This window comes from Silene latifolia, chromosome 2 (genome assembly GCF_048544455.1).
Source record: "Silene latifolia isolate original U9 population chromosome 2, ASM4854445v1, whole genome shotgun sequence".
Lineage (NCBI taxonomy): Eukaryota > Viridiplantae > Streptophyta > Magnoliopsida > Caryophyllales > Caryophyllaceae > Silene > Silene latifolia.
In genome coordinates this window covers 180,114,909-180,134,614 of record NC_133527.1, presented here as the reverse complement: position 1 = coordinate 180,134,614, position 19,706 = coordinate 180,114,909, and the positions used below count along the sequence as shown (strand labels likewise).

The window sequence follows — 19,706 nt, the reverse complement described above, 5'->3', positions numbered from 1 at the left end:
AAATAACAAGATGTTTGTCTTATCTGTACAAAATTACAAATGAATTATTATTTGACTCGTATTAAGCTTAACACAAAAGAAGGGGATTTGCATTAAAACTAAAAGTAAAAATGAAAGTTGTGAATGTGTGATATAGTCTTGTCCCTCTTGTCCCTCACTCATCCCTCGTGAGAAATGTCAACTTGTCACTTCAACTCTGAACCTTCTGCATTTCTCTGCCTCAATCACCAGATCTCACAATCATACTACCTTCATCGTCACCGTCCATATACCCTCTCACCACGTCACACCCGCTGACGTGTTCGGCTCAGATTCGTTCTTCCCTCATTGCCTTAAAAGTCAAAATTACTTTTCACCCCTCCCAAAATTACCAGATACCTAAAATTCATAAACCTAGGAATTTAGGATATTACTCTCGTATAAGACGATTTTATTAATTTTGTATAAGACGGTTTTACCTAATAACATCCAGTAAACTAACCTAGACCGCATTTTTCTTTTCCTGCAATAGTAACGTCTCATTTACACTCTCATCTTCTCATAATCTCATCCTCGATACCTTACTTCCTCATTTCTACTCTCTTTCCTCTTTCTCTCTCTTCTCTTTTGTTTATTTTAGTATTATTTTAATTCAAGGTGTTGTTTGTATTCTCTCACATTGAATTAATCTTCTGCATCAATGGCGACGGAGAGAGCAGAGCTCGCGAAGCTCTGCTGCTCTCGTAACTGGTCTAAAGCTATTCGCATTCTCGATTCGCTTATTCTTCGTTCTTCCTCCATTCAAGACCTCTGGTTTGATTTTTTTTATTCTTTTGATTTGAATTTGAATTAGTCGTGATTTTTTTTGATTTTTGATTGAATGATTCAACTTGATTGTGTTTGTTTAATTTGTGTGGAATGGAACAGCAATCGAGCGTTTTGTTACAGTAAATTGGAGCTGCATAAGCATGTCATCAAGGATTGTGATCGTGCGCTTGACCGCGATCCTAGCATTCTTCAAGCTTATATTCTTAAAGGTTTGCATCTTCTGTTGATTTATGGTTGTTATTAGTTGAAATTGACAATTCTTAATCGTTTAGTAATGTTAGCTTGACTGCGATCCTAGCATTTTCAAGCTTGTATTCTTATGGTTCGCGGTTTTCTGTTACTTTAGGTTGTTGTTAGTTGAAATTGACAATTCTTAATGGTTTAGTAATGTACTAATGTTAGGTAGTTTTTTTTAGGTATCTTTAGTTTGTTATTTATGCGGTTGCACTGTCTAATAGATTATGATAATTTATGTTTAGATTGAATTTGAATTGATGTTTAAGAGTAATTCTGTGAAATTGATGTTAATTATTGGAGGATTTTTTGTTGGAGGTAGTCATTTCGATAAGTGCATTGCCTGGTAGTTATTGGCTGAAGATTTATTTATGAGGATTCGGTTATGGTAAGTAGTATCGAAGTAGTTGCGTTAAGTAACAAAGAGGAGCTGTGAGTATTAATTGGTGATTATGGATTGCGGTGAGAAGATGAAGGAATGGAGAAACGATAGCGTGCTAGAAGACGATAAAACTATGAAGATGGTAACCGAGGAAAGCCTTTCAAATGAAAGATTGGTATCGCATATGTTCAAGAAATCCTAGTTAGCAAGACCATTTAAAACAGATACGAGTAAAACAAAATTGAAACCTAGTGAACAGTTTTTTTTTTTATAATAGAATCAGAGTCTAAGACTTGTAAAAAGGAAGGTAGAAGAGATAGTGTATAATTGTCTTTGGAAGACCTTAGGTATTCGGAAAACTAAGAGAAGTAAGAATGTTGATCTTTTTAGAGGCAAATCGAAAGTTTATGGAAAGTAATGGTAGTTGGGATGCGGCTGTTTATAGGTATTTTTATCCTTTTTAGATTTAATGTTAATTGTCTTATGCACAACTCAACTAGTTGATATGGTTATAGATATAGGACAAAGGGTCATCACGAGATGATTTCCCCCCTATATGACTCATGTGCCAACGAACTCGAAGTCCCATCACACGTCTGGTTAGGCAAATCACAAGTGGCTAGGCTAAGTCATAGGCGTACTAGCAAGAAACAAGCTGAATAAAGAACAAGGAGGCTAGAACAACATATGAAAATCTTACTTTATCATTGAAAGATTGACAAATGAAAGATTACACTAGGTAAAGATCATAGGAGTGCTGAAACCTTCCGAAGAATATTCTCGGTTTTGGAAGGATCTAGAGTCTCCTAGTCCCCCTCTCTTCGTAGATGCATCAAGAAGGTTCTAGATTCCTCTACATACACGCAGGACATGCATGAACATTCTAGGGCCTATAGTGCGTACAAGAATAGCGTAACTCGACCTAGATGGCTCTACATTGGTCTAGATTATTCATGACATTCCTAAAATATTCTAGATGGCTCCACCGTACTTTAAAAGCTTCCACAAGATGATATCTTTTGGCGCTTCTCCCGTTTCCAAGAGTCTTGCGCAAAGATCAGTCCTTTAGTCATTGATGACCCTATACATGAGCACTATTCTGTCCCATCTTGAACATTCTCCAATGCCTTGCGGAGTTAGTCCCACCTTGATCCCTTTTTGATGCCTACTCCTTAATGCCTTTATCATTCAAGCGATCCTTGCATGGCTTTCTTCTTCTCGTAGGAGATTGATTTTCACCTTGCCCCCTTGTGACATTTGGTTTTACAAATTCGAACTCGTTCTCGAATTGAACCCAACCCGGACCATGTAACCTTGCTCTTACTCTTCCGTAGAAGGGCCTCTTTGGGGCAATGAGGTGATGGTTTTTGTAGTCGGTGTCTATTTGTCTATACAAGCTCGTTTTCTATTGGGATTGCAAATGTCTATGCTAGACCAATGCAAAATTGCTAACTAGCAAATGGGTATTGAAATTCAAGAAGAAATTTTCTATTTCACATACTTGGGTGCAGGGGAGTAGGTGGGTAAGAATCTATGTTACTTCAACACTTCACTTAACTGCCGTGTCGCGTGTCAGACACGTGTCGGTGTCCGACACGACAATTTGACACTTCAATTTAGACTACAAAACAGGAAAATTCACCCCAAATAGCCGTGTCCGACACGTTGTCCGACACGTGCCGGCGTGTCTGAGTAACACAGGTAAGAATTACTCTATCTCCCTAATTAGGAGACTCTCATCTGAAGTTATCACTTTCTTATTGAACCTGTTTCCATATGTCCTCACATCCGTACGTTATCTTTCCTTTTGCTTTCGTGTGAGGGTGTGAGTCAAGCTGCACTAGCTCACGTGCCTGTATATTTGTTTTTTTTTTTAAAGATCAACGAAGCCTTAGTCCCAAAATGAGCTGCCTAACATCAATTGTATGGAACCACATTGCAATGTGGTAATTCCTTGAGAACAACGAAAACATAGTGATAAGGGAAAACAAGAGATGCGCAGCTTCTTTTTATATCTAATAAGTTTCCATTGGTCAAGCAGCTCATTCTGTACACACTTTAAAAGACTACATCAAATCTAGCCAACAAGGGAAATTCTGACCCTGACAGTTAATTTGTGACGTGCTTACAGTCTGCCTTTGCCTCTTTATCAATTTATGATGTCTGTTGAAAATACTTCCTCAATCCTTATGCAACTTTCCATGGTTTAAACTGATAGTGTTAATAATATTAACAGGGGTTAAGTTCCAATAGTTTTGTTGCAATGTAAATGCAGGTCATGCCTATTCCGCCTTGGGGAGGAAAGATGATGCGGTGTTAGTCTGGAAGCAAGGTTATGACCAGGCTCTTAATCAGTTTGCAGATTTAAAACAATTGTTAGAATTGGAAGAGCTGCTCGTGAAGGAGAATGCCACTGGGCAGAGCAATCAAGAACAGTGCTCCGTAAAGCTTAATGGGTCATCTGCACCATTGACAGTTTCCAAAGGCCATAGTGAATCTAAAGTAGTAACTTCTAAGGATCAAAATAAGTTGAGTGATGACTCTGACATCAATACCGACCCTGACCAGACATCAGGTGTCCTAAACAAAATTGTTCATGAATCTGAAGAGCAGAACGGGGCAGTGGAAGAAAGGATCGAAACTACATCTGATTTACATAATGAGCCAGTGGAGAATATGAACGAAACTAAGTCTCTTTCGCAAAACGTGCCATTGGAAAAGAAGGAAACTAAGCCTCTTGCGCAAAATGGGACAATGGAAAAGATGAAAGAAACGAAGAATCTTGAAAGTAAACCCAATGGGACTTACAAAAAATTGAGCAGTGAGTTGGAATCCCGCTGCAAGCCAGTCGAGGAGTCTCGTAATAAAGCTAGCACACTAAAAATTCCTGTTAAGTTGAGTGGTGGTAGTAGTTCTGAAGTGTTTGATTGGAGTAATGCCTTCAAGAAAAGCCCAAAAATTTGTGTTTCTCGTGTTTCAAAAACAAACTCAATAAGCTTAGATATCCGGCTATCGCGGGGGATAGCAGAGGTATGACACTGAACCCTGCATTTGATTATGATAATTTGGGGATACGGTGCTGATGAAAAGTTGCATTAGCATGTCTTAATGATGCTAATGTTTCAGTGAAAGTAGGGTGGTCATGTTCATGCTTAGTATATCTCTCTATATGTGTTCATTTATTTCTTGTACTAATGCAGTATGAGTTGATTGAAAGCATTAGCTCTAGTTTGGAGTTAGCATGTGTGTAAGTACAGAAATCAGCTGTCGCATTTAAGCAAAGTTATTCATTTTTTTTAAAGGCAGTTTAAGTAAAGGTCTATCTGGCTCTTCTTAGCTGTACCTGAAAATGAAAAGAGGTGTAAAATAAAAGAGGGCTACAGTTCAACAAGGTTTATATAATTTAGGAATAGATCCTTGACATTTGACTCAGAGAAAAAGGGAAAGAAGATCCTTAAATGAACACATAAGCTTGGCTTATTTTCTTAACGCATCAATACCTCTTTTAGATAATATTTTTTTTGTTCTGTTAAGTTATCATTAGACATTGATGAATGGCAGATTGGCAAAAGGGTATCAGTATTAGGTGTCAGCTACTATCATTGATCTATAGCACCCCTAATGTATGATTTGGACTGAAATGATTTAGACATTGATGAATGGCAGATTTGGTTGAAACTGAGAAAATGTTTCTTCCCTATTATATTTGAGGTGTACAAAAGAAGGGGGTGGGGGAATGATACTAAATGCTCCTGCTACTTACATAACCCCTATTTAACGAGTTTCAAGCCACTGTTACGTCATTTTATGTTGTATAACCCTCATAAAAGAAGACAGATATTTGGGCTGCAGTGACATATATTTAAAACCCTTTCAGTTAATTTTATGTGTGTTTCTGCATCGTAATCTATAAAATGCGCTATTTTGGGGGAAAAAGTACAAAGAAACATGTGTTGATCATTTGCAAATGGTGTATGTATTTGTAAAAAAAGAGTTACTAAGAGGTAGACTGGTAGAATATAGGCGAAAATCAACTCTAAATTCGTATTTTAAGATGAAAAGATGTAACATTTAGTGAACATTTCTGAAATTCCAGCCGCATTGGCCGCGAACCATTACGTTACATATGTGACATGTGGACATAGATATGCTGCGATCATTACCGAATCCGGAATCGATACCACATATACTAATATCATTTCGGTAGGGTAGGGGGGAAGGGGACGTTAGCACCAAGACGTTGGGGCACTCAAAACTCAAGTGACCTTTCTCCCTCGACCTCAAAGTTTGATAATTGCAGCTTTAACTTTGGAGCTCCCACATGAGTGCCTTTCAATCCTTTTGCTATTTTAGTTTATGGTACTATGTTACAAATCGTATTTCTTCTGCGTGCCCGCTTGTGTGAGGGAGTGGGGAAGCTGTGAGTTTACATGTCCGCTTTACGTATTATGGCATGTGTTTGAGAGTTAAATATGATTTTACATATCTTATGTGATAAACTGGATAATTCATTGTGAATTTTTGTGTATATAAATTCGTTAGTATTCTTCAAATCTTTTGCTGTTGACATTTGTCACTTCTTGGGTCAATTACCTAAAAGTTTGCGCTTTACCTGTTTATGTTATTCTCTGGCAGGTAAATGAGGGAAGATACGCACATGCAATATCTATTTTTGACAAGGTTAACCACATATTCTCTTTTGTCATTTCCATTGTTGCTTGTAACATGAAATGGAAATTTTGTAGTATATAATGAAAAAAAATTACATCACTTGATTGGCTGCGCTTCTTTTCATTGGGAAGTAGCGGCCATTTGATGCAGTTATCGATGTAATTTTCATTTTTGGTCATGCGGATACAGTCTCCCACAAGGATAAGGCCGCGTACATCCAAACCTCCCCTCTCGTTATTTACGGGATCCCTTGTTTTTGTACATCATGAAAAAAATCTTGGTTGGTGGCAGGTACTGAAGGAGGATGCAAATTATCCAGAGGCGCTAATCGGAAGAGGGACAGCATATGCTTTTCAACGAGAACTTGATGCTGCAATTGCTGACTTTACCAAGGTACCAAGTAAATATTTCTGTTTTGAAAGCGTTTGCTCTTTTTGACATGTGCTCTTGTAAACCTGTATGTAGGCCATAGAGGCAAACCCATTAGCTGGTGAGGCATGGAAGCGTCGAGGGCAAGCTCGTGCTGCATTAGGAGACTCTGCAGGGGTAAGAATAAAGGGCAGGAATTCTGATGTTCGTTGTATGAAATTCACATTTCCTGTGTAACCAGAGACTCATTGTTTTTTAGTTTTGGAATATGATGGAATAACACAAATTGGCACTTTCTTAGTCCACTCTGATAACTTGTCACAACGCTTTCTGAATTTGACCGTGTTGCTGAATTTGTGATCCAGGCAATTGATGACCTGACCAAGGCATTGGAGTTTGAGCCTGATTCAGCTGATATACTGCATGAGAGGGGTAAGTTAGCTAGACTCAGTTCCCTTGATTCTACATTCTCCAACCTTCCTCTCTTCCTCTCCATTTGTAATTCTATCGTGGTCCAACTCTTGGTGTATTAACGATGTCCAAGATTTTGAGAGACTTGTTGGCTTAATTTTAAAAACTGTGTCTGGGCCCTCGGGCGTGCCTAGAGACCTGTTGTGATGACAACTTCATTTTTGTACCATAGTAACAAGTTCTTCTGCCACTCCTAAGATATGTTCAGTTTTTATTTTAGCCCCCCCAATAAAAATTTTCCTTACTCTTGTTTCTGAATGAATCAACCACAAGAAGATTCTTATAATTTAGCCGCCTTCCAAAACTGAAAATTAGTGAAGGGAAGAACACCTCTTACGGAAATTAGAGATGATGATATCAAGTTTAAATCTCATGATAATGTAACTCTATCATAATGTTTGAATTTAGAAACTAGTATAAGTAGGAAATTAGGAATTAATGACATAGGCCTGCTTAACTTTTAGTTTATGTTCAGTTCCTGACTACTAAATCCTCCTTTTCTTGCAATATCATGATTGGAGGTTTGGTAGGCAAAGAACCAGAGGAAACTACCTTTCAGTGAGCAGCTAGACACATAGGTGATTGTGTTTAGTATGCGACTGCATGCTAAAAATATTGCTTTCAGTTATATCATGACATTACAGAAATGAAATGTAATATCACAGATCTTGATAAGTCTATTTTGACATCATAATTCATAGCTATCAGAGTTAGTTTTCTTTTAACTGGTCAGAATTTCTTTCCTATTAATTTACGTTTGAGTCTTTGATTTGATTCTTTTGCTTTCAGGTATTGTAAATTTCAAATTCAAGGATTTTGGCGCAGCAGTCAGAGACCTTTCTACATGTGTCAAGCTGGATAGGGGAAACAAGTCTGCGCACACTTATTTGGCAAGTCCTTCACATTTTAAATTTGGATCTGGGAGTCTTGACTCATAAGAAAGTCAATGTTCAGCAGTTTTTGTTCCTGCTCCTCTTCTTACCGACTTATCTATCATGTTCACAGGGTTTGTCCCTATCATCAATCGGTGAGTACAAGAAATCAGAAGACTCGCATATGAATGCTATTCAACTGGACTGTAATTTTCTTGAGGCATGGACTCATCTAACCCAGGTATAGTGTATTAATGACTCAGTTGTGTTTTGCTCACTCACGTGCAATTTTTATGCCATAAAGTTGGATTGCTTGACCTGTAGACTGAAAAAGCAAGATAACTCGAGGTCTGCTGCCAAATTACGTCTTCCGTAAATGATCTGTATTAAAAATAAGGAAGTATTCTTGTTCTGCTTTTTCCAATGTTAGTTGATGGGTTGTGAATTAGTTCGACATTGAATGATCTGTATCTTAGGCCCTTGATTGATGATTGCAGTTGAACCACATTTTATTTAAGAATTAGTTAGAATTTTTATTGTTATTGTCAAATAATAGCCGTCAGCTTAACTTGGAAGTGTCTTTAAGTAAAACCTTCATATATATCCTCTTATATTTGTTGTATCAGGCAAGGAATGTGATTCCTGAAATCAAAAGATTCTTCACCATATCAGCTTTTCAAATTCTCTAATTCCTTAAGATTTTTCTGTTCAAATAGTGTGTGCCTATGACCTATAGACTGAATCAATAGTTTTAGCTTCACTTTCCCTCTATTCTTACCAACTAGTCATTCTATGACTGGCAGCTTTATCAAGACTTGGCGAATCCAACTAAGGCCTTGGAATGCCTCACACGAGCTTTGGAAATTGATGGGAGGTGAAGTTACCATAATTTCTTCATTTATGTTGGCTCCTAGTTGAACATGTGAACCTCCTCTTTTTCTTTGAAATTTGACTTTTTTTCATTGTGATCTAATAATTAGGCATGTGAAAGCATATTATTTGCGTGGACATCTTAGCCATGGAATGGGAGACCACAAGTACGGTTCTTTTCTGCAATTTTCTAATTGTCTTCTGTGAACAATTGGAGTACGGCAAAAAAAAGTTGTTAATCTCAAATATTATGTAGTAATTGGACTCCTCAAACTATGGTGATTATCACTCTCTCTAACAGTAATCTTTTGTTGGGAAGGAACTAAGACAGCTTGCTTCTGTTTATGAATAAAGAAACCTGCAAGTTGAAATAGCATCCATCCTTGCAACTTCTTTGTCTTACCGATTTTGAATAGGACCACCTAAATTGTGTGCTTCATAAGAGGTCGTCTAGTCTAATATGCTTCCATTGACATGCCTTTTTTGTAGTTTAGACTGCTCTTTTGTTTTCTTTTTCCGATAGTCTTTGCTAACTCTTGATTTTCACTATCTAATGTTTACAACACTCACATCCACAGGAATGCCATCAAAGACTTGTCAATGGCTTTGAGTATTGAAAGCTCAAGTGTAGAATGTTTGTTTCTAAGAGCTTCCTGTCACCATGCTCTAGGACAATTCAGAGAAGCGGTATAGAGATTAATAACCTAATCTACTAGAAATTTCAATTCTTAGAGTTGCACTCATTATATTGAACATCCATTTAAACTGATGCCAGGTTAAAGATTATGATGCTGCTTTGGATATGGAGTTAGATTCCATGGAGAAATTTGTGCTTCAGTGCCTTGCTTTTTACCAGGTAGATAACCTAGCATCTCTTGACACTCAAGATAGAAATTTAAGTTACTGTTTACCTCTACAACACACTTTTGTAGTTTGTACTCCTAAAAGATTTGTGCGTTCACACGACCTAGAGAGTTCACAACCGAAGAGTGCGTAAGTCTTAACTTCAAGATTCAAATATGCTTATCCGATGTAATTCTCAGAATCTGTACCTATCTTCTTTAAGAGCAACAGTAGCCTTGTTTATAAATGAATGACAAGTGAGCTGACAATGTTTAGAAAGATAAATTAAAACGTATAAGCTGCGTCAACCATTTAATTTTACTTTCTATTTTTAGTTTTGGTTTTCTGAAAAGTGACAGTTGGCTTTGAGTGTCATTCTTATTTCTCTATTTTGTTCGGCTTTTGAGAATATGACAAATTCAGGGGATACGAAATATATTAATTCACAAATCGCAATCTACACACAACCTAGATTACTTCGACTCTTAACTTTAGACCTTGCTGGTGTCCTACATGAAACTCAAGGATATTGGGTTTTGGATTATCATACCCGACATTTCCAATCTTATATTCCCCTTAGCCGAGATAATAAGAGAGATGATCATGACAGTAACAGAGGAAGGACTAGTGTATCCATATAGTATACTAGCATAGTAAGATTTACAACTCTTCACTTCACGTACAAAACTTTTAAATATTTGACAGACATGATTTAATTTTTGTTTTGAATACATGCCCCCATACCCGTATCGTTGTTTTAAGGACCAAGTATCTGTATCTTAAAATTTATGTCTTGGTGAGTCTAACACTTGGATTGTACCCATATGTAACACGTGCACCCAAGTCTGACTGTCCAAGTAACATAGCGCACAACTAGAATGGCAAAATGTGAACATTGTTTAAAGATAAAAACTATGAAGTATGAACAACGTTGCCCTTCTGAGAGTAGTCCCTGATCTCTATCATCATCATCATCATCTTTTGCAGTTCTCTTCATTTTTTGTGATGCTTCAATTTACTATTGTGGTTACGCTTCTCTCCACAATTACATTGTTATTTGTCTCACTTTGATGGTTCCATATGACAATCCGTGTTAGCCTACCCTAATAGCTTTTTAATATGGCTAAATGATTTGATTGAAGATAAAAAAGAGTTATATAAGTGATCTGTAAGTTACTGATCAAACCATATTAATCAGCTCGTAATAGCTGTGGATCCCTCTCGAAACTTTTGCTTCCTAACATAAATTCCCTACTTGGGTTCTTTCCTCTTTTGTCCGTTATTCGTGGTCCTGTGTGCTTTATAATCCCACATATTTCCTCAATTTTCATTTTCCTCAGCATTTTTACTTCCATTGTTGATACTTGTGCCTGCACAAGAAGGAACTCAAGTAGTGGATGGAGGGAGTAGCTCTTTAAATCAACTACCATGCATAGTATAGACTCTGACAAAAGAGAGTCAATAATCGACTCTTTAGGTAAATAATTTTTTCTATGCATAAAAAAGAGCGACTAGGTGCAAGGTGCAGTGAAGTGCTAGCCAGTACCCCTTATGAGGCCTCTGGCACACCCAAAGAAAACATAGGACAACTAGTGAGGCACACAATGGATAATTGAGGCACACCCTGCACAACACGGTTCTCTTTATTTTTTTTTTCCCTTTCAATTACTTACCTCTTTGGATGTTAGCGGACTTAGCATTTTTTATATAATTGATGAAAGGGGTATTACTGACATCTTTCTTTTGTTTGAAGAATACAAGTTTGTTTGCAATAACATAAAACTTGGAATTTACAACGATATCGAACAAGACCCTAATACTAGATCAGTTTATTTACTCATATTCTGAAAATTTCGAAACCTAATTTTTTTTTCCTGTTGCTGCAGAAAGAAATAGCTCTTTATACAGCATCAAAGATTGGCAGTGAATTTTCCTGGTTTGATATTGATGGCGATATTGACCCTCTTTTTAAGGTAATGGTTCAATGAGCATTCGCTACATTTTAGAGGAGTCCCTGGTCAGGTTTGAATGTGAAAACTGCCTGTAGTTATTCCTGTATGGTTGTAGAAGAAAATTGAGCCTTATATTTGTGTTCCCTTACATACTCGTTTCAAAACTCGAGTTGGGCATGGCATTTGAGTGGTGCAATCTTCATTATGTTAAAGTGGTTCTTTTGGAACATATCTGCGAATTCTTATGAAAAAAATCACTCCCAAGTTATTTTCTCCTTTGCTGCCCATTTTCATGCATATAGCTTATACTTAAATAATTTATACTATAAATTATTTAAGTATAAGCTATATGCAAATATAGAACTTTATGGGTTCAATCTTAAATCCTTAGGACCAGTATTTGTGAAGGTCTCTCTTTATGAGTTAGGGATGGTTGAGTTAACTGTGTTCATCTCTTAGTAAATCAATGTCAATGTCCATCTACTTTGAGCTTTCACATGGAAATCTGTTAGTTTTATTGAAAAGTAAAGGGTTTTGTTTTATTGCAGTACTAGAAGGAATTAAAACTTGTGCTGTTCTTCAACGGTGCAGACCTAGTTTTGGGCTTGGTCCAAATGTGTCTTAAGTGTTGGAAAATTTTGAGACCGGGGTGTGTTTATTCTTCCATTGGGGCATTACTCATAGTTTGTAAATTTGTAAGTTTGCGAGGTTGTGGCTGGATTTCTCAGCATAATTTTCCGGGGCATATGTTGTAGGAAAGATGGGTAATTACTAATTAGTATGGAGGACTGGAGGTTCCCTGTGTAACTGGGTTAGATGGTTTATTGGTGCATCTGGCAGAAACAGGTATCCTGTTAGTGAGAGACATTTTTTTTCAGTTATCTTTGGTTTTCCTAACTTCTTTTTAGGGCAAAGTGATGATCGGGTTTAAGGGTGTTCCAACACAAGCGTCTTTGTAATGCTCGTATTTGAGGACCCCTTGTACTTTTTTGCTCCTGTGATTTAATTATTATCATATCTGTCATTTAGTCCTTCAAAAAATAAATTAATTGAACTGTGAACCAAAAGTAGGTAATTTTGGTGCTATGCTTGTATATAAATGTGCTTTAAAAAAGGAGAAGTATGTTCAGTGACTTGAGGAATGGTTTTCAGTTGGAAATTAAGCCAATAAATCCTGGAATGGTCAGATATAGTGAAGAATGTGTCATGGCTCATTCCCCCTGTGTGGAGCATCGCACAATCCTCAAATTTGCCGCTTTTGCAGTCGAGCTACTACAACTACTACTACAACAAAATTAACCCAGCGCCTCAAGGGCTCCTGTAAATTGCGGGGTGGGGTGGGGGCTTTCGGATATGTGCAGCCTTACCATACTGTGCTACAACAGAAAGGCTGTTTCGGATGACCACATGATGAAGATTGTGTCATGAATGGCATCAAATGATTATTACTGCACAATAAAAATAAGTGCAGCCAGTTCAGTGAGCCATTTTGTCCCATCATAAACCAACTACTTCTGTGTTAAAGTTATTTAGTTTTGGCTTGGAGAGTCATTTAGCTTCCTTTACAATCGTACAGTATTTTGCATCTAGGCCTGTTTATTTTTGGAATATCCTCATTACACGGAAAGATTTTTGCTATGAACATTTGTAGGCTTGTAGAAGTTGCCTTATCTGTGTGTCTTAGTTCAGTGCTCTATAAGTGATCATTTCTTGCTTAGCGATCTTTTATTAATAGGGGTGCTTCTGTTGATTGTAGTAGCTTCAGCTTTAAATGACCATTGTCATTTAACTTTTTACTTAATTGCCAAAACTCAGGAGTATTGGTGTAAAAGATTGCATCCCAAGGATGTATGCGAAAAGGTGTATAGGCAACCTCCGTTGAAGGAATCCCTGAAAAAGAGTAAACTCAGGAAGCAAGATTTTGCTTTGACAAAACAGAAGACTACTCTTGTTCATGCTGCAGATTCCATTGGACAAAAGATACAATACCGTTCTCCTGGATTTTTGCCCAATAAGCGTCAGGTGATTGAGCTATTAACAGACTTCTCATCATTCTAAGTTTCTGACAAAGTTCCTGTGATTGAGTTTACATAGGTTAGATTATCCCCCTTTCTTTTTGGATATTATTGCATTCTTCAAGTCTGTTAGCTCCAAAGACATTTGCCAGAAGACCGTTGAGTGAAGCAGTATGACAGACAAACTTTCTAGAGTAGCAGCGCTGTGTTGTTTGATCTGTTGGGTGTTTGGTATTTTGATCTTCAATCTTTTGCTTGTAAGTGTGAATACTGACCTCTAATCTTCTTCAGCATCGCATGGCGGGATTGGCAGTTATTGAGATAGCCCAAAAGGTCTCAAAAGCCTGGCGATCATTGCAAGCAGAACTGAAGAATCCTAGTAAAGGTACAGCAAAACACGGTAGGCGAGGGAGAAGGAAGGATTCTATAAATATAGCCAGTCAGAACAGAGGTGGTCCTGGTTGCAGTACTAGTAGCTCACCCGACAGTACATCTTATGGATTTTCGGAAGAAAGATCATCTGCTAGAGCTATGATGTCATGGCAAGATGTGTATTCGCTGGCCGTGAAGTGGAGACAAATCTCAGAACCTTGTGATCCAGTTGTTTGGATCAACAAGTTAAGGTAATACCATAGTTCGGAACTACAATCGATAAATGGAATGCACTCACTTCATAGCATGTCTCTGCTGCAGCATCCATGCGTTGGCTGTTTGTGGCTTTGTGCACTGTTTTCTTCCTGATTTACAATCTTGCATTTGTTAGATTAGCAACATAGTGCACTGCACACCCGTTCAATTCAACCTTAGTAAAGGCTTATATATTACTTAAGGACTTGTTTGTTGCAAGTTCTCATCAAATACTGAACATGTTTTAAGGTCCACTTTCACATGCTTTAGAGGAAAGACGGATTAAGTTACAACAAATACAGTCCCATCTAGGTCAAACGAAAATGCTCAAAGAAATTTCATTGGGAAATTCTACGTCGTACCCCTGGGTTCTTTGGTTTTCGAAGTTGTATCACTACATTTTTTTATATTATGAGGTGTACCCGTAATTGGGTGACATAATAGGTGAATGAGCAGGTTAATAGTAATTGACTTGGGTAGTGAGTGGATTAAGGAATCAACTAAGTAAACAAGATACTGGAGATAGTCAATAAGGTCACGGTATAGATGCATGTATAGAATTCATGGTACATGAAAAGGGTACAACGTAGAGTTTTCCAATTTCATTCGTCTTTTTTAATCAAGGAATGTTTATGTCAGCTTTATTGGTAGTCGGTTATCTACTAATTTTACTTCATGTACGATTAAGTTCCATAGATCTCATGATAGAGAACACAGTTTATATGTAGGCATGATGCTATGATAGAATGATAGATTGATAGCATGGACCAGTTCAGTTTTACTTTTGTTTGGGGTCACAGCACTGTCTTTAGAGATGATGCCAGCGTAGACCCTAATAGAAGTATCTGCCTCTCAGAGTTAGCTTGTGCCCGGCAACGTCTTACCTCATTGTCTTGGGTATGGTAAGGCCTGTTAATTTTACCTCTTCTGACACAACGGTTGCAACACTTTAGTTTGGTTGAGAAGTATGGGCATATTATAAGCTATACTTCTCGGCTTTTATATACAAAAAGCAGGAAATTTTGTAGCGTTGTTCTTAGTTCAAATTATCAAAGTTGTTTCTGTTGTCTAATAATCTAAAAAAATCGGTCGTTATTTATGCATGAAAAGATATATCTGCCTTGAAAGCAGGTCTTCAGTAGTACATAGTTACATACAACTACAAGTACTTTGTTATGTATTTAAACAATTGTAGAACATACCTTAACCCAAATCTAATGATTGATTGAGTGGCTGCTTCAGCTTAAACTGGAGTTTTTTTTTTCTTTTCCTTTCCTGGTGAGCTGTCTTATGCCATTGTGGAGTTCACCTATGACTTCTATTCCTTTCAGTGAAGAGTTTAATGCGGGATTTGGGTCTCATACTCCACTTATCCTTGGACAAGCAAAAGTTGCCCGATACTTCCCTAACTTCCAAAGGTAAACAACAATATCCTCTGCCAATATCATGGGATAGTCCTAAATTTCGTGACACCTGACTCTTTACCTCAGAACATTCGATGCTGCTAAAGCCGTCATAAAGGAAAAGAAGTATGCATGCAGCAAGACAGATGTTGTTATCAACTTATCTGACAATAACAAGTTGCAAGATGTAAGCCAAATAACTTCCATCAAAATCACTCCATATCTAACAGTGTGAACTTTGCTGTTTTGACAGGAACTTTTATGTCTGCACATGAAGTGTTACGCCTAAAGCTAGGCTTATTTAAGTTTAGATCTTTCCGAAATGTTATGAATATCATATACAAAGTATATGTTTCAACAGTTCTAATTACTTGATTGCAGCCTGGTGCCTATGGCCCTATAAGAATATAGTGTGGTGCAAGCTGTACTCAGTTGACCAACTATAATAAACCAGTAAGATCTAGCCGGGGTCACAAGCTATTTCTGGTAGATTGTAGAGCCATTAACGGACTACTTATACATGAGGAAATTAAGTCTTAACCTTTGCGATTGAACTCTTTATTCCGGACCGTTAAGTTTTACTTCGGACCCTTAAGTTTTACTTCGGTTTTCAAAATCGTTTTAATCTTTATTCTCGATTTAAATTTCAAGTTTTTATAAAAGAAATCCTGACTGCGATTTTTTAAAAACCTATAAGTTTACCTTAGCTTTTGTATTATGTTTCACTCCCCTTTTGTTTTTCACTTTTTCTTTTCTATATTTTCGCATTTTGAGGTGTGCGTTCACCCATGGACGGTTCTAAGGATGATTCATGTCAGCCGACCCCAAATGATTTTGGGATTAAGACTCTGATGTTGTTGTTGTTGCTTTGCGATTAAACTCTTTTGAAGACGTTTCTAGGGCTACATATATAACTGCCTTCGTAGAAAAATATAACAAGTTGGTTGAACTAGTACACTAAATAGAAAAGGTTAACAAATAAACCCTATGTGCTTCTTTCTCATGCACCCTGCCAAGTTTATTCCTTGTTAATTCTTCAAAAAATGTTGACTAGCAGAATGAGTGAGTTTATATATTACGTACAGATCATGTTGGCGGAGTCATGCTCTGATCTACACAAAATTGTCGGCGACGACTTCTGGGTGGCCACTTGGTGCGACAGCTCGGCATTTGAGGGGTAAGTCATTACATTTTGGTGCTGCTTTGGCACAATCTTTATATGCATGCATAGTTCTTTCGATTTGCAATAATATGCATTTCTTTCCTTTCTGGTTGTCTTCCTCTGTCAAAATTTGTCTAGCAGTAATCTTCAGGAATGCCCTAATGTGTATCTTATTTTTATTGAACTCGCTGATGGTGGTGTTTATTTCAGGAAGCAATTGGAAGGGACACGAATCACCCTTGTAAAAATGTACTACTTCAAGTTTCTTCTTTACGTTATTAGTCTTCCATATTTACCCGTACCTACAGAGTACCTTAATAAATTCAGCTGAATTATGTGTTTCTTCTTTAAGGGGAGAACGTGGATTTGATTTTGCAATAAGAACACCTTGTACACCCTCTAGATGGACTGACTTTGAGTCTGAAATGGCAATGGCTTGGGAGGTTAGTTGTTACAATGTCCTTTCTTCTGGTTCACTATATTTTCATCTTAGTTATCATCATATTTTGCCATAATTATGCTGCACTTGATTCTATACACAAAATTATCCATTTGACAATAGGCGTATTTCTCATATGGTATTTTTTGTAACCATCCTTGTTTTGAAAGTATGTAGATGACTGTGTTGTAATTTATGACTGGCAATTGTGAGCAGTGATTTCACTTAAAATTCCAGATAGAAAGAACTTTTTTTGTTGTGATCAGGAAATAAGAGTTCTATAGTGTGTTGAGAATCCTGCCTGCTTTTTAGACGCGGCATATGACTGTAAGAATACACTATACAGTGAAATGCTCTGGAGTTCAGAAAATTAAATGGCATTGTAACTTGTTGTATTTGGCGTAAGAAAGCTCAAGTAGGGTGAATCTAAGCAGGATTTTGAATAGACTCCGTGGTGCACAAGGGTCAATCTAGCTATTGTGATTTCGAAAAATGTCCTATCCTTAATATGGAATACAATTGTTTCGGGAATGACAGAACCAAATGGACTCTTAAAGCGTCTTCAGACTCGATGAAGTGAATTTGTCTCTGACAGGATGGTTGATTAACCTTCAAGTCACAAACCTGGCCGAGTAGCTGGACAATTTCTCATCCCTTAGATGGTTACATGGTGGCTTAACCGCATGTCGAGGGGCCGGCTTATGCGAGCTTCGTGTCATGGCCAGGGCCCCTCACTTCAAATAGGCCTTTATGCCAGCTTGGCCCAACTTCAGGCTGGGATTCTGGGAACATGCCCCATCAATTCCCTCTCAAAAAAGCTCTACTTTTTCAAAAATAAAAAATCACTGTACTTGGTTCATTTTTTAAGCCTTCCAGGATATTATTGAACACTAAGCATGTGTATTATTTTTATTTGCAGGCTCTATGCAACAGTTACTGTGGCGCAACTTATGGTTCTACTGATTTTGATGCCCTTGAAAATGTCAGAGATGCAATTATAAGGATGACCTACTACTGGTGTGTAAAATCGCTTGTAATTGTAGCAAAAAAAAACGTTGCAAAATTGTAATCAACGATTATGTGGCTTTACAGGTACAATTTCATGCCCCTGTCCAGAGGCTCTGCTGTAGTTGGCTTTGTGGTTTTGCTTGGATTATGCCTTGCAGCAAATATGGAGTTCACTGGGGAAATCCCTGAAGGATTGCAGGTTGACTGGGAAGCGATCCTTACATTTGAACCTGACGCCTTTGTGGAGTCTATTAAAAAATGGCTGTATCCCAGTCTTAAGGTGACGACATCTTGGAGAGAGTACCCAGATGTTGCATCAACACTTTCGACTACTGGTTCAGTCATAGCTGCACTCAGCTCGTACAGCAATTGAAATCTTCAGATTTACAGAGGCAAATACCAAGGTAATTTGATTTCTACCTCTGTTTTTTAGCAGGCAGTTTACGTTTTATTTTTGGATTGGTTATTAGATGATTTAGATCTAAGAACATGCAGTTAGGGGCTTGAAAGATAAACTGTCATCCTCTTTCCCTTCTCAGACCAAGCACAAGCAACTGAGCCCTGAGGGCTCAAAAATTGTAAACTGATGTGGTTTTATTTACCCGAAATGGAAGTACAAGTTATTGGATAAGATGAACGAAAATGGAATATGTAAACAATATGTTGATATCAAGAGGGTATTATATAGTTCGGAAACGTTATGTTGAAGTGGCCACAGGCCGAGCCTGAGCCAGCCCCAGGACTGGGCTCGGAAAGACCTCGGACCGAGCTGGTTAGAGGCTTGCCGTGTTGCCTTATCACTAATTGGGTCAATGTTGCTTTAACAATAAGATGCCTATGAACCAAGCCAGACCAGAACTAAGAGGTAGGAGAAAATATTGAGACCTTGAACCATTCACTTGTGGAACAAGTCTGGTCAGTTGCACTAATCGATCAAATTATAGGCTCATGAAGCGAGCCCGTTCAGGTTTGCTTGTCTGAAATGGTTCAGTGGTCTTTATGTGGGATATGTTTTCCAGGGATTGACTCCTATGTTTTTCTGCAACACCACCACATTATTCAGATTTTACTTCATGGAAATATTTGGTTTGGTTATTAGAAGCTTTACACTTGAATGTGTCATTCTTGCAGTGCAAATGTCACCAGTTTCCTGAACTTGCAGTCGTAATAAACAGTATCAGCTATTGGCGTATGGAAGCTTCCAGCGACAAACTATAGCTTGATTTACATGTGTATTTACACACCTCAAGGGGTAACAGATTGTATGTTGTACTTCAAAAAGTTTTCATAGATTTTTTTTTTTTTTTTGTCATTTCACAAGTTTCCTGGTTTTCGAGTGTTATATACACCTTTCATAGTTGACTATTGCTTATGTATATACTTTGGTATAAAAAAGATGTATTTCATGTTTTAATGACCCCCTTTCTTCTTTTTCCTGTCACAGCATTTGATTTTGGCCTCTATTTAGAAACATTAAAAATTGCTTGTATGTAAACAATTTTATCGGTAGTGTCACCTGAAACGATTATATCAGAAGATTTTGGGCCTTTTTGATACAGCAGCCAAAGTTTTGAGGTCCAG

General features: G+C 37.6%; 1 protein-coding gene across 1 annotated transcript; it reads left to right on the top strand.

Annotated features, from left to right (window-relative positions):
• The first annotated feature begins 160 nt into the window (after window positions 1-160).
• On the top strand, window positions 161-19,539 carry LOC141643528 (suppressor of RPS4-RLD 1). The gene is made up of 24 exons (XM_074452720.1): window positions 161-792; window positions 907-1,016; window positions 3,699-4,453; window positions 6,059-6,103; window positions 6,386-6,487; window positions 6,560-6,640; window positions 6,829-6,895; window positions 7,724-7,824; window positions 7,940-8,047; window positions 8,610-8,680; window positions 8,787-8,843; window positions 9,255-9,363; window positions 9,452-9,532; window positions 11,406-11,492; window positions 13,287-13,493; window positions 13,778-14,109; window positions 15,445-15,531; window positions 15,604-15,703; window positions 16,602-16,693; window positions 16,889-16,927; window positions 17,031-17,121; window positions 18,037-18,134; window positions 18,210-18,529; window positions 19,257-19,539. The coding sequence occupies exons 1-23, from the start codon at window positions 680-682 to the stop codon at window positions 18,496-18,498; spliced, it is 3,222 nt and encodes a 1,073-aa protein (XP_074308821.1). The 5' UTR covers window positions 161-679; the 3' UTR covers window positions 18,499-18,529; window positions 19,257-19,539.
• Window positions 19,540-19,706: the final 167 nt, after the last annotated feature.